Raw genomic sequence first — 13,768 nt, 5'->3', positions numbered from 1 at the left:
AGGTCCGGATCCAGATCTAGCGAGCCTACCAGTGGGATACAAAATGTAAACCGTTCAGCCTGGTGGAGGTATGCGCTCCACCGAGTGCCACTGTAGTATGTTGGTGATGTCACCGCTGTTCAAAAAGTGATGTAGGCATGTGCAGTCGATGTGTGTATGCATGGCCACACTTTTTCCAGGCATCACCTGTCTTGTTCTTGTGACCGATGTTGCATCGTCGTCTTAAAGTGTGTTGACTAAAGCTGATACTATACGAAAGCTTGAACATGTTTTGGTTGGCTATCCGCTCCGAAGGAAGGAGAGGCGTGTATCCTCATTGGCGTGGTGGCAGGGTGTTCTCGCTCATTCACCCGCTGGCTCAACAATCGACAGAAAACCAACAGTAAAGTCCCGCATCATTCCACACGAGTGTTTTCACATGCAGTGGCCTACATAAGTATTGTTACAAGTTCGGCAGCCAGGTTACGATGGGCTTCACGGACCTGTTTCACGACATTTGACCCTGAAGCTGATGGGCCTCAGATAACTCCATGGCACGATGAGTTGCGAAGCAACCAGACATCATGTGAGACGATCAATTTAGGTCGGGCCCTCACGTCCAAATCCCACGTTACCTTCTTGGCAAATTAATCCCCTCTCCCCCCACCAAATAAGGCCCGCGCTTCTCAATGCCCCACTTCTGTTCAATCAGCACAGTCGAGCGATATAGTCAATGGAATGTTGACCAATCCTAACCATAGCAAAACAGCAGGGCAAAACTCCCATCCACTATTTACACGCCAATGTCTAACCATTGGAGAGAAAGGATCATCGGGCAGTTTGGGAAGTTCAAAAAAGGCAAAATGACACGTTTTTACAGACCATAAACAGTCACAAAAAAAAGATCTTACCCTTCAGCACAGTCCCTCAATCAATCATCTTAACACGAATCTACGCACATAGGAACCTCAGTCACTCCTGGGAAAAGAGAGCAAAAGAGGTCGAGACAGAAAGAGATTAAGCATGCGGGGCTTGTTTGTGACCGCTCGCTCACCTGACATAAACCTGCGGGCTTATGTCGGTCCCATCGTGAAAGAGGTCAGCTCTCAGTCGGTTGTGTATAAATAACTTAATTGAGATCACTCACTTGCCCGTTTGTTGTGCCAGATAACACAGCTTTTACCCCCTCCTTAGGAAGAGGATTTTTTTTTTTAAACACGTCATCCCGTATCTCAGTGTATAGTAGAACTACTGTGGTGAAATGTTTCCAAATTCACACAGAAATCTATTTTGATGCGAATGAGTCAATAGATATGCCCCCATCCACAATGGATGACAAGCCACTGTTATGTTTGATTTCAAGTTAAGGAGCACGAGAGAGAAAAGTGATACAAGTAGAAGCAACATCTGATGCTTCCAACTCGTTATGTTCTGCAAAATGATTTTCAAAGGACACATGAACTTTTAAACCCAAAATGAATCATTTCATCTTTGTATTACAAGCTATACTTGTGCCAAGTTTACTTGAAATTTCTTCAGTAGCTTAACCTATTGTGGTAACAAAAACAAACAAACTGATAATGGATGGACGGATACCTGGACTATCTGAAAACTGTGCCTCTGGCCTTTGGTTGCAAAGGAGTAAAAAGGGCATATCTACAGTAATTTGGCGAAGAAAATTAAATGTAAAATAGTCCGTGTGCAAAACAGTGATGATCTCCAAAGAAGAAACTTTATTAACTGAGACAAGCAAAAATAGGGGCAATACTCCTGGGATAGGTGCTCACCTGGTAGAATGATGATATTCAAGAGGAAGTCAACGTGGGACAAGCAGCAAAATGTACCTATGTTATAGCACATACCTATTTTGGGGAGCAACCCCCCCCCCAATTCTCATAGATCCCCCTCAGACCCAGATTTCGTTTTTTAATGCTGTGAACAAACTTTGGTATATACCAGGTGATAAAGGTTGTGGTCAAGTTTCATCCAAGTCGTGTGTAGCTTCAGAAAAGAAGTTGCAAGTGTTTGTGGACGGATGGACAACGTGCAATCCCACAAGCTCCCCGGAACTGTTCCAGGTGAGCTAAAATTCAGGATCACTTCGGACAAACAAAAAAAATCGACACAAACAATTGATTCAATGTTTTTCCCCACACATTCTTACTCTTCAAAGTAGATCTTGGCAGATGTCCTTTCATTTTTTCCTCCTCTTGCCTATTACATCCAATCCAGTTGCCTTGTACTCGTCGTTTCAAGCTTTTCCGTTTCTCAAATTGTGCTTCCTTCTTCGACAACAACCACACCACAAAAGTAGCACAAGAGGCTGAATTAAATCCAAATACATGTCTAAATTTGCAATGAACATGTACTTTGATCAAGCATTTCTTTTTTTAATCAATGGAATATGTAGTTAACAAGATATGTGAAAGTTGTGGTTTCAACTGTTTACGCTTGTCCTCGAGAGAGAAAGTTGAATACGGTGCCCGAAAAGTGTCATTCACAACCTTCACAACCTTTTCATTTTCGTCTCAAGGTCAAGGTCACAAGGTCACAAACTCTTAGAAAATGTAAAAAAAATAAATAAATTGGGCATCGAGCTCCTGGGGTTTTCAACTGTTTCGAATGAAAGATGGTATGCAGGTTGTGCTCTTCAAGTACGTTTTTCCCGATTTCCGCCAGTTTGCCCGTGGCGTCCCCTCGAAGGTCAAAAAATAAAAAGGCGAACCGTGTACATTGCAGTCTCCAGACTTGTTTTTGTATTTTTCATTAATTTTCTGAAATTTGTTTTTCACTTGGATGTTGTGGGTTCTGGTGTGTAAATAAAGGTGGGGAAATTCTGATTTAATGCAATTTAATTCCAAGCGACAAGGCAACAAAAGGTGAAAATTTTGAAAATGGGTATAGACTTTCTATCGGCACTGTATGTGCAAACTGCATTTAAATCAATAAGAAAACCACTTGCCGAAGGCACGTCGAGAAAGGTGGAATTCAGCAGAGGACTGTGTCAGATAAGCCAATGTGAACAAGGAGGTGGGGCCAAACTTCTTTTACCCCATTTGTGAACGCTCATCAGTCAATCATGAAAAATCTCAATTTGTGCACATGCACAACCAAATAACTTCCAAACGACTTGCAACAAAACAAGGATCTTGAGTTTACTTCAAGCATCTTGTCCCTAAAGGGGCGTCTCACACCTTGACGTTTTCGCCAGCATATGGCAAGGTCTCAAAATGTATGTAAAACGCTGGCGTACGCTGAACTATTGATGTTTTTAAAGTTTTGGGAGTATAATAACGTGTTGGACGTATGCATAACGTATTGGTAACGTACACAGAACGTTTTAATCACATATAGATAACTTATACCAACGAATGCTGAGCGTGTTGTTGGCGTTCACAACCTATGCCCAACGATAGTCTAACTTATGCATAGCGCGGGGCAGCGTATCGCCGACGATCACGTGGCGAAGGCTATTCATAGGCTGCGGCTTGACGATTCAAATCATAACCGCACTGGACATCGAAGTGTGAAGCCGCTGTCACACCTTGATGTTTTAGCCAGCGTATGCCGACGTATGAAACATTTGCCGAACCAAGCTGGCACACGTCGAATACGTTTTGGGTAAGTTTTGTATACGTTAAGAGCACGCTGGCATACGTCGAGAAATTTTGAACATGCTGAAAATTGACGTATGACACGTTCCGCATACGCTGGCCATAAGTTGTAGGCACGCTACGCGATCGTTGACACACGTTACTCATAAGTCGAACCACGTCGAGGTAATGGTTAGCGTCAGTGTTCCAGACTCCCTGTTTTTTTTGTTTTTTTCTTCGGTATGACGGTGATGTTGACACAAAAAAAAAGAAAAAAAAAAACAGGGAGTCTGGAACACTCACGCGAACCATTACCTTGACGTGTTTCGACTAATGAGTAACTTACAAGTAACATGTGTCGACGTGTGTCAACGATCGCGTAACGTGGCGACAACACGTTACTCATAGGTTAGAAATAAGTTTCGGGTACGCTAAACATTACCTCGGCGTATTTCGACTGATGAGTAACTTACAAGTAGCGTGTGTCGACGTGTGTCAACAATCACGTAACATGCCTACAACTTATGGCCAGCATTATGCGGAACGTGTGAGTCACACGCTGGCATACATCGAAAAATTTCAAGCATGGAAAATTTGTCTAACAGCTTGGCGTACTACGACGAATGCCAGCGTGCTCTTGACGTATACAAACTTACCCATAATGTATTCGACGTGTGCCAGCGTTTTAGCCAAATTTTTCATACGTCAGGCATACGCTGGCTAAATCGTAATGGTGTGACAGGGCCTTAACTCTTTGAAGGTCAGAAAATGTTGTGAAAGCTTTTTTCTCATGAAAGCATTTCACTTGAATTTTCAGGCTTTCTTTTTTGTCATAAAAAAAACAAACAAAAAAAAAAAACAACGCACAAAAACATATTGCTTTGTTAACTCCACCACCAAAGGAGGATGGAGGTTATGTTTTTACCCCTATTTGTGTTTGTGAACAAAATATCTCAAAAAGTTGTGGACAGATTTGGACGAAATTTTGTGGAGAGCTTGGGTATGAAACAAGGAAGAATCGATTTGACTTTGGTGAAGATCCAAATCCGGATAGGAGAATTTTTAAGTGACTTCACCATTGACAAGGCTAAAACGATATATAGCAGGATATTTCAAAAAGTTATGGACGGATTTGAACAAAACCTGGTGGGTGAGTTGGTGAGGTGACAAAAACAATCCGATTTAATTTTAGTTCAGGTCCAAATCCAGATCCAGCCTGGAGTGGGATATAAAACAAACTAATTAGCCTGGCGGAGGTGTGCTCTCAACCGAGTGCCATTCTAGTGATTTATATAGCATCGAGCAATAATATTTCCAAGGCACTTTACATCAAAAAGATTAAGGGAGGAAAACAAGTGAAAGATTAGAATGGCACTCGGTAGAGCGAATAGCTCCTTCAGGCTGAATAGTTAATATTTTGGATCCCACTATAGGCTGGATCTGGATTTGGACCTGAACTAAAATTTAATTGGCTTGTTTTTGTCATCGACCCAACTCATTCACTCAGTCATAATCTGTCCAACACTTTTTGAAATATCATGATATACTGGATATCATTTTCGACCTCATCTCTCAATGATGAAGAATCACGTTTAAAATGCTGGTATCCAGATCCTCATCCAAATCGAATCAATTTGCCTTTGTCGCACCAGCAAACTGTCCATCAAATTTCGTCAAAATCATTCCATAACATATTTTAGACATCCTTCTCACAGACAGCCAGATAAACAGGGGTGAAACCATGACAGAAGCTGGACTGACGGAGGTTATGGAAGCAATAATATTGTTACAAATTTGGGAATTCGATTGCACACAACATTCAGGTTCCTTTAGTCAGTTATGTCGATAAGTGCTTGTTCCCTAGATAGTTCACCTTCCATTGTTTAATGGGCAGAAATCGATTAAGTGCGCTGCACGATTCAATTTAATAGTTAGGGAGCGATCATAACACAATGGAGATTCCCCTCCCCCTCTTCTGCGAAGAGGAAGAAGAACCCTCTCGTCCTGCGATTCATGACGTCAAGTCCCTCCCACCCGTGATTGAGCGGGGGATGGAGCACGAGGGCAGGAGTCACGCCGGGAGCGGGGGAGGGGCGGATAGGAATAAAAAATGGATACTCTGCTTTGTTCGGGCTGGCTTTTCAGTCGAGCTTCGGCTTCTGCTTTCTCTTGGCTTGGCTTGGCTTAGGGAGGAGGCTTTTTGAAGGCTTTCTGCTTTGGCTTGGCTTTTAGTAAGCTTTTTTCTTCGGCCTGGCTTTTCAGCAGGCCTTCGGGTTCTGCTCGGCTCGGAGTTCTTGGTCCTCGCTTTGTTCATCGGGAGAGAGTTGAGCTGGTTGATCGGCTGGCTCTTCTTGGTTCATGGAGCTCTTTGTTCTCCGCTTGGTTCGACTCATCGGCCTCATCCTGGAGGTGGTTCTCGAGATATGCGACGCATCGACGGGAAGGATCGGCGCCTCGTCTCACCAGCAGGTGTTCGGAAGCGCGAGAGGATTCGCTGGAGCTCGGGAAGGATCGCGGCTCACGGCGATTGGATCCAGCTCGCTCTCGCTGGAGCCTGGGTCTGAACAGCTTGAAGACCACACGAGATGGAGAGGTTCGAGATAGGTTCTGGGTTTCAGCTCATCTGTCCTACGAGCTGGATTCAGTTATTAAAGGCATCAGCCACCATTTATTGGGTGTGTGTGTGTGTGTGTGTGTGTGTGTGTGTGTGTGTGTGTGTGTGTGTGTCCGTGGGCCTGTCTTATAAGTAGAGAATTGTTAAGTGCTTTGTGTGCTGTAAATGATTGCATTTCGTATAGTCGGTATAGCTCTGCTCTTACGTGCTTCCCTAGTTCCCCATTATTATTAATAAATACCCCAATTGTTAAATGTTTTCAGCTCGTCACGTCGATTTTCATTAACTGAGCATTTTGTGTGTTGGTAGTTAGAAAGCCGTTGGTTTGCCGTAAAAGGGGGACATTTGGACCGACGGTTCTCGGCGATTAAGCCACCCGGAATCGCGCACGGGACAGGCTCGCCTCAGCGGCTTGTTCCGTACGAGTTCTGTCGAGGGTGGAATACCCCGGAAGTTGGATCACGTGGGTATTTCGGTAAATTGAAGATTGGCAATCGACCCTACCCCATGTGGTCTGCCCATTGGCGTATTTTGGTTCTTGTACAAGGACCCGTCGACTCGGACTTATCCGGGCAGCGATCTATATTATGTGCGATCGGTCGGGCAGACTCGACTTGCGGCTCCGTCAGAGCGGTCGGCTCGCGGCCGACGCACCGGACCGTAACAGTGGTCGTCAGGAGTGCGATTCGGCCCCCTCCGCCTCCGTAGCAAAATTCACGGAGTCTGATCAGGGGTATACGGAGCAACCCCCCCCCCCCACCGTGTCCCCAAATTACGGGCGTTATAAATTTTATTCCCAGCACGCAAAATGTTCAGCCACGGCGAGCTGAGCCAGGTGGGTAGTGAGGTGGATGTAGAGTTAATAGAATCCATGGCCCGGGACTGTTCGTTTTACTATCATCGCACCACGGATTGTCATCAGTGGGAGCGGCCTGTGCAGGAACTTTAACGGCAACCAAAAACGGAGTCGCAAAATGGCGGCGTGACCATACCTCAGCGTGGCACGAGGCGTGAGCGGGTTGCTATTAATAGCGCAACGATCCGCAAGGCACGGGGGAAGCGCTCCTGCCCACCGGTTCAGGCCGCGTGGACAAGGTATACGCCAGGGCAGACGAATGACACCGCCAACGCATACATTCATGAGCTTCATGGACACTCGTCAGATGCCTTGGACCAGTGGGATTGTGCTGATAACTATATAGAAGAATTGCAGATTGAATTGGACGAGGCACAGGAGCGAGTTGGGGGGTTGGAAAAGGACTTGGCCAACGCAGACTGGGTTCATGAGGATTATGTGCACACGGAATCAACGATTGGCCGATGCACAGGAACAAATTCTGGAGCTGGAAGAGGACTTGTCCAGCACAGTCGAGGAACTACATGGGGAAACGACGAAAGTAGATTGGTTGCGTGGGTTTTTGTTACAAAAGGTGAGCGAACTAAATAAAAGAAAAGAGGAGGAGCAAATTAGTAATTCTCAGGATAGGAAGAACTTGGAGGAAGAATGGAAAAAAAAAAAGCGAGAAAGAGAAAAATGTGAACACGAATTGGAAATTGACCGACTAAAGGAGATGAGCAAGAGAATGGATGAAATGAGGAAGGAAGAATGTGAAAGAGGTGTGGAGATGAGAAAGGAATTAGAAGAAAAAAAAAGCTTCTGAGTTATGGAAACACCAAGACAGAGACGGGATTACAAAACGAGCTGAGGATGTTGAGAGAGGAAAGAAAGAGAATGGAGAATGAAATGTTAAGGAACCACACTGTGCAGATCAAACCATTATTAGAAGCCAAAGCAAGGTTGGAGTGTGCAGAGATAGTGAAAGAACAAGGAATGAAACAGGAAAAGGAAATCAACAAAATGAAGGATACTATGAGATTGGAGAATGAGGAACAAGAGAGACAGGAGGCTAAGAAACAAAAAGAACAAGGAATGAAGCAGGAAAGGGAGCTCAACCAGTTGAGGGAAACGATGAGATTGGAGAATGAAGAACGTGAGAGACGGTGGAGTAGAAAACAAAAACAATACGAGTTTGAAATTAACCAACTCAAGGAAACAGCAAAATTTGAGTCCACGGAGATGGAAAAGCTCCGGAAAGAAAATGAACTAAAGAGGCTCAGAGAGGAAGAACGACTCAAATGGGAAGGAAAATGGAGCGAGGAAGAAACGGAAATAGTGGACGAGGAGCCGGAGATGCAGATAGTAAAAGAAATAACAGACACGCGGGAGATAGAAACGGTAGCGGAGAAACTACACGATAAGGACGAACACACACACACATGGAGGTAGTGGAGGACAATGGAGGTGAGCTGGCGGAATGTGTTGTGACCCGGTGCGAGCAGCAGGATAGCCTCCTTCAGGAACGGAGGGAGGAAATATGCTCCCTTGAAGCAGATCGCGACGAGGTGGGTCCGGTCGAGCTTTGCGAGTTAGGGGGGGGGCGAGTGCTATTAACGGGTACACGCGGAGCTTGGGGGATATGGAGGCCCCGGGATCCCTTGTGGTAGTGCGAATCCCCAGTGTAATTGGCCCGCTGTGTGGTTAAAGGTGTGAGTGCAGAGAGTGTATTGAAACGTACGCATAGCGTGAGTGAAATGGCGTGCGTGGAAATTGACAGACTGGTCCAGACAAGGGACGGGAACAGCGAGCCGAAAGGGCCGCTTGTAGCTGTTTTGAGAATCGCGCCGAGTTCACGGGACGTTCGGTTCGGCAAATACTGTTCGGCTTTTAGCGAACGGCCCTCGCGCACGCGTTTTCGTACAGGGAAGCCGGCACGGGAACGTCCTGCGTATCGAAAAAGGCCATCGCGAGGACAGTTAAGATGGCGAGTGTTAGGTGGATTTTTAACACGCGGGTACCCACGTGGACGCGTTTTCGGGACATTTCGTGCTGCTCATCGCGTGTTCTGTTTGCGGAGCGGGTTTCCGGGACGTTACGCACTCGGCGGCTGCAGGCTCGGTGCGCGTGTGACGTCATCGGCGGGAATCTCACGGCACGAATGCGGGACAAACAGCGCACGTCCCGCGTGGGGAATTCCCCGCGAGAGAGCGCTATTCGGAATTGGCGGAGTGACGTCATTGCCGCACGGAACGGCCGTAACTGCTTTGGCGACCGTGCCGGATTCGCACGGCAGCGCGCGCGGGGTCCGTGCTGTGCTTTGCACGAGGCCGCCGCGTGCACGCCTGCGCGAGTGAAATCCGGTCCGGAAACGTCCGCGCTGGATACAAGCCGATCCCGCGGGACGGACAGAAGTTAGGCTGGAAAAGTGAATTTGGATTGGATGGGTTCCTCCAAGCGAGCGCGTGTTTGTAAAGCTCCGTGTGGCCTGAGCCGTGCATTCTGTTCGCGGAGCGTGCGAAGCGGCTTCCACGATGCGTTACGCGTACCCCAGCTTGCGCGAGAGATCGCGCAGGTTCGGGGTGCGAATGACGTCATCGGAGATTCCGCGGCACGGGTTACGGACGGGCAGAGCACATGTGCTCCCGTGAGGGACCCCTCGAAACGCGAGGCTTGCTTGGGATGCGCGGGGTGACGTCGTGGCTGCACGAATGGTTGGAATCCGGCAGAAGGGAATCCCTGCCAGATGTCACCGTCCAAGAAGGGATGGGGAGCGCGAAGCTCGAACAGCTGCCATGACGTCACGGAAAAGGAGCGCGGTTTGAGAGTTGCCGCGCTGGTGCGAATAGGAAGAAAAAAAGAAAAGAAAAAAGACAGCAAAGCAAGCCTCGCCACTTCGAGTAAGCAGGATTCCCTGGGCAGAGGGTAGAAGACCCCCTTGTGTGAGGGGGCACAGGAAGTACTAGTGAGGGGGATGGATTAGAGTTAGTTAGACCGGCTTCATGGGGACATGAGTTGTTCCTCATGGAGCCCATGGAATGGATTAGTTAGAGGGATTTAAGTTTAGATTTAGGAAATGGGAATTTTTGGGGATTTTTGGAGACATGGACAGACTGGAAATGTGTAGTGGAGACGTAGCTTGGCAACGTGGAGTAAATGGAACGTGCATGAGTTTTAAGGGATGACAAGGGAGCACGAGTTAGTCAGGGGATTTAGTTGGAAGAATGGCAGTGTTGAGTGTGGTGTAAATTGAGAGTGAAAAGTGTACAATGAGTGAGTATGGGACAGCGGGCCGAAGTGTGTGAGTGGAGCGAATTTGGTATGCATGGAGCGATGACTGATTGGGGGGAGGAGTGATTCCCACTCAAGGGACCCCAGGGTCAGAGTAATGTCAGTTAGTGGGTTATTCAATTTTATTAAAAGGAGGCCGTTTTGTTGTTGGTGTCGAGAGAAGGCACGAAACCCGTTTGGAGAGGTGCAAGAGTTCATGGACCGGCTGGGAGCGTGGCTTTGGAAAAGTGAGTTTTGTTTAGTGGGCACCGGACTAGTCGGCCAGAGTAGGCCAAGGGCCCAAGAGGGGCCGGGATAGTGTCGTGGGCACGGGCAACCCGTCGGAAACGGGACCCGGCGCGCCAGAATGCCACGGGGGCAGTATAGTGGGCATGGGCGACCCTCGGAAAGGGACCCGGGGCATCAACACGCCACATGGGCAATGGAGGGGGGCAATGTCAGAGAGGGCAACCCCCCACGTTCATGGGGAGCAGCTAGGCTCAGAGGCAGCCTGCGGGCCTGGGGGTGCCATAGTTAGAGTTCGGCAGAGGGAGAGTTCCTGGCAGTTGAGCCACGCTGCCCAGCCAGGAAATTGTGCGAGGGCACGAATGAAAATTTGAGGGCAAGGCCCAAATTTATAATGGACACCAATACAGGCGATGCAAATCATGGTTTTTCGAACCGATATTCTAAAAGCGTGAGGCGTTTTTGGAAAGCCCCAGGGTAGTTTCAGGTGTAATAAATGTTAGGGTAGTTAGGAGATGTACCCCTTTGCACCATCCATCCCTTCGCTCGTTGTAGGCCGCTGGACTCACCTTGGTAGATCGCTGAACTCTGAGGCCATTCTGAGGCTTTGTTGGGCCTCGAGACAGGACGCTAGTCTCTCCCTATTTCACTCCAGAGAGGGAACGTAGGGGTTGGGAGTAGGCTAGCCGGACAATGACGATAAAGGGTGTTAGGGAGACAATTATAAAAGGGAAATTAAAATAATAAAAATAAAGAAGGGCTAAATTTTGTTGTTGTGTTTTGTGGCAAATTAAGGGAGTGGGTATGGACAGAGACAGGCAAAGGCGATAGAGTGGGGGGAGACAGTAGACTAGGTCCGCGCCCACCTCCAGAGCGGCCGGCACCACCCCACTCCCTCCAGACCTGATGGAACCACACCAGAGGCCGGACAGCTTCACCTGCCGGCCTGTTGTGCTGCAGCCGCCTGTTCTGCATGGACTTGTCTTGCTATGCCTCGTTTGCATGCCTCTGCCATGACCCCATGCCTGCTAGCCCTTGTTTGCATTTGCCCGTGTCCATCCATCACCATGTGCGCTAGGATCATCCAGTTTTGCAAGGACTGCCCTGCAGGGAGCCCGTGCATCCATCATGTTCATTTGTTTTTGCTACCATCTCCATCCATTCCCCTGCACCAATGACTTCGCAATGACTTTTGCCTTTCCCCTTTCACAGATCACAGGTCCTGGGCCATGGTGAGTGTAATGTAATGGATAAGTTAAATGAAAATTGTTGATAAGTTGAACCCCACCTGCAAGTTTGTTTTAGCGCCGGCAATTTTAGTTAAGTTGTCCGAATGAGTCTGAGAGTTTGTTTAGTTAGTTACGCAGCGCATTAGGTTATTTATTTTTGGGATACGTATAAAGAAATGTCTCACTCAAGGATCCGAAGGTAGAACGTACTAGGGGAAAACTTACACATGCTGGTCACGCGAAAATGACAACTCGGGACGAGTCTGTAAAAAGGGGAGGGGTAGTGTTATGAATTTGGGAATTCGATTGCACACAAAATTCAGGTTTCTTTCGTCAGTTATGTCGACAAGTGCTTGTTCCCGAGATAGTTCACCTTCCATTGTTTAATGGGCAGAAATCGATTAAGTGCGCAGCGCAATTCCATTTAATAGTTAGGGAGCGTTCATAACACAATGGAGATTCCCCTCCCCCTCTTCTGCGAAGAGGAAGAAGAGCCCTCCCGTCCCGTGATTCATAACGTCAACAACTGCCTCCCACCCGTGATTGAGCGGGGGATGGATCATGAGGGCAGGAGTCACGCTGGGAGCGGGGGAGGGGACGGATAGGAATAAAAAAGGGATACTCTGCTTTGTTCAGGCTGGCTTTTCAGTAGAGCTTCGGCTTCTGCTTTGGCTTGGCTTTTTGCTTCGGCCTGGCTTTTCAGCAGGCCTTCGGGTTCTGCTCGGCTCGGAGTTATTGGTCCTCGCTTTGTTCATCGGGAGAGAGTTTAGCTGGTTGCTCGGCTCGAGCTGCTGGTGGTGGCTTCTTGCTCTTGGTTCGTGTTGTGAGAGGCTTTTTTCATCGGAAAAGAGTTGAGCTGGTTGCTCGGCTGGCTCTTCTTGGATCGTGGAGCTCTTTGTTCTCCGATTGGTTCCCGGCTTGGTGCGACTCATCCGCCTCATCTTGGAGGTGGTTCTTCGAGATAGCAACGCATCGACGGGAAGGATCGGCGCCTCGTCTCACCAGCACGTGTTCGGAAGCGCGAGAGGATTCGCTGGAGCTCGGGAAGGATCGCGGCTCACGGCGATTGGATCCAGCTCGCTCTCGCTGGAGCCTGGGTCTGAACAGCTTGAAGACCACACGAGGTGGAGAGGTTCGAGATAGGTTCTGGGTTTCAGCTCATTTGTCCCTCCGAGCTGGAGTCCGTTATTAAAGGCATCAACCACCATTTCGTGTGTGTGTCTGTGGGCCCGTCTTATTAGTAGAGAATTGTTAAGTGCTTTGTGTGCTGTAAATGATTGCATTTCGTATAGTCGGTATAGTTCTGCTCTTCCGTGCTTCCATAGTTCCTCATTATTATTAATAAATACCCCAATTATTAAATGTTTTCAGCTCGTCGCGCTGATTCTTTCATTGACTGAGCATTTCGTGTGTTGGTAGTTATAAAGCCGTTGGTTTGCCGTAAAAGGGGGACATTTGGACCGACGGTTCTCGGCAATTAAGCCACTCGGAATCACGCACGGGACAGGCTCGCCTCAGCGGCTTGTTCCGTACGAGTTCTGTCGAGGGTGGAATACCCCGGTAGTTTGATCACGTGGGTATTTAGGTAAATTGAAGATTGGCAATCGACCCGACCCCACGTGGTCTGCCCATTGGCGTATTTCGGTTCTTGTACAAGGACTCGTCGACTCGGACTTATCCGGGCGGCGATCTATACTCCGGGCGATCGGTCGGGCCAACTCGACTTGCGGCTCCGTCAGAGCGGTCGGCTCGCGGCCGACGCAACGGCCCGTAACAATATATTCCAGCGTGGTACAATTGTTAGATTTCTCCAACAACAGTAAAACATGTCATCATGAGCATCACTTAGTTAACTTATGGGATTTTTTTTCTCCTTTTAGGGGTCATTACTTCTGCCACCGAAGATAAAGGAGGTTATGTTTTCACCCCTTTCTGTCTGTCTGTGTGCAGGATATCTCAAAAAGTTGTGGACAGGTTCGGTGTGTGACAAGGACGAACTGAT

At 47.9% G+C, this 13,768-nt stretch overlaps 1 protein-coding gene across 2 annotated transcripts in view; it reads right to left on the bottom strand.

Moving 5' to 3' along the window:
• Positions 1–13,768, bottom strand: part of LOC147031841 (uncharacterized) — a 145,408-nt gene that overhangs the window by 102,730 nt on the left and 28,910 nt on the right. For both annotated transcript variants that reach the window (XM_085868276.1, XM_085868271.1), the window contains exon 6: positions 2,144–2,264. In XM_085868276.1, coding sequence (XP_085724402.1) covers positions 2,144–2,264 — 121 coding nt within the window. The remainder of the gene's footprint in view (positions 1–2,143; positions 2,265–13,768) is intronic.

Source organism: Eptatretus burgeri, chromosome 2 (genome assembly GCF_056783735.1).
Source record: "Eptatretus burgeri isolate ZD-2024b chromosome 2, Ebu_testis_v1, whole genome shotgun sequence".
Classification (NCBI taxonomy): domain Eukaryota; kingdom Metazoa; phylum Chordata; class Myxini; order Myxiniformes; family Myxinidae; genus Eptatretus; species Eptatretus burgeri.
This window is presented reverse-complemented; position numbering and strand designations above follow the sequence as displayed.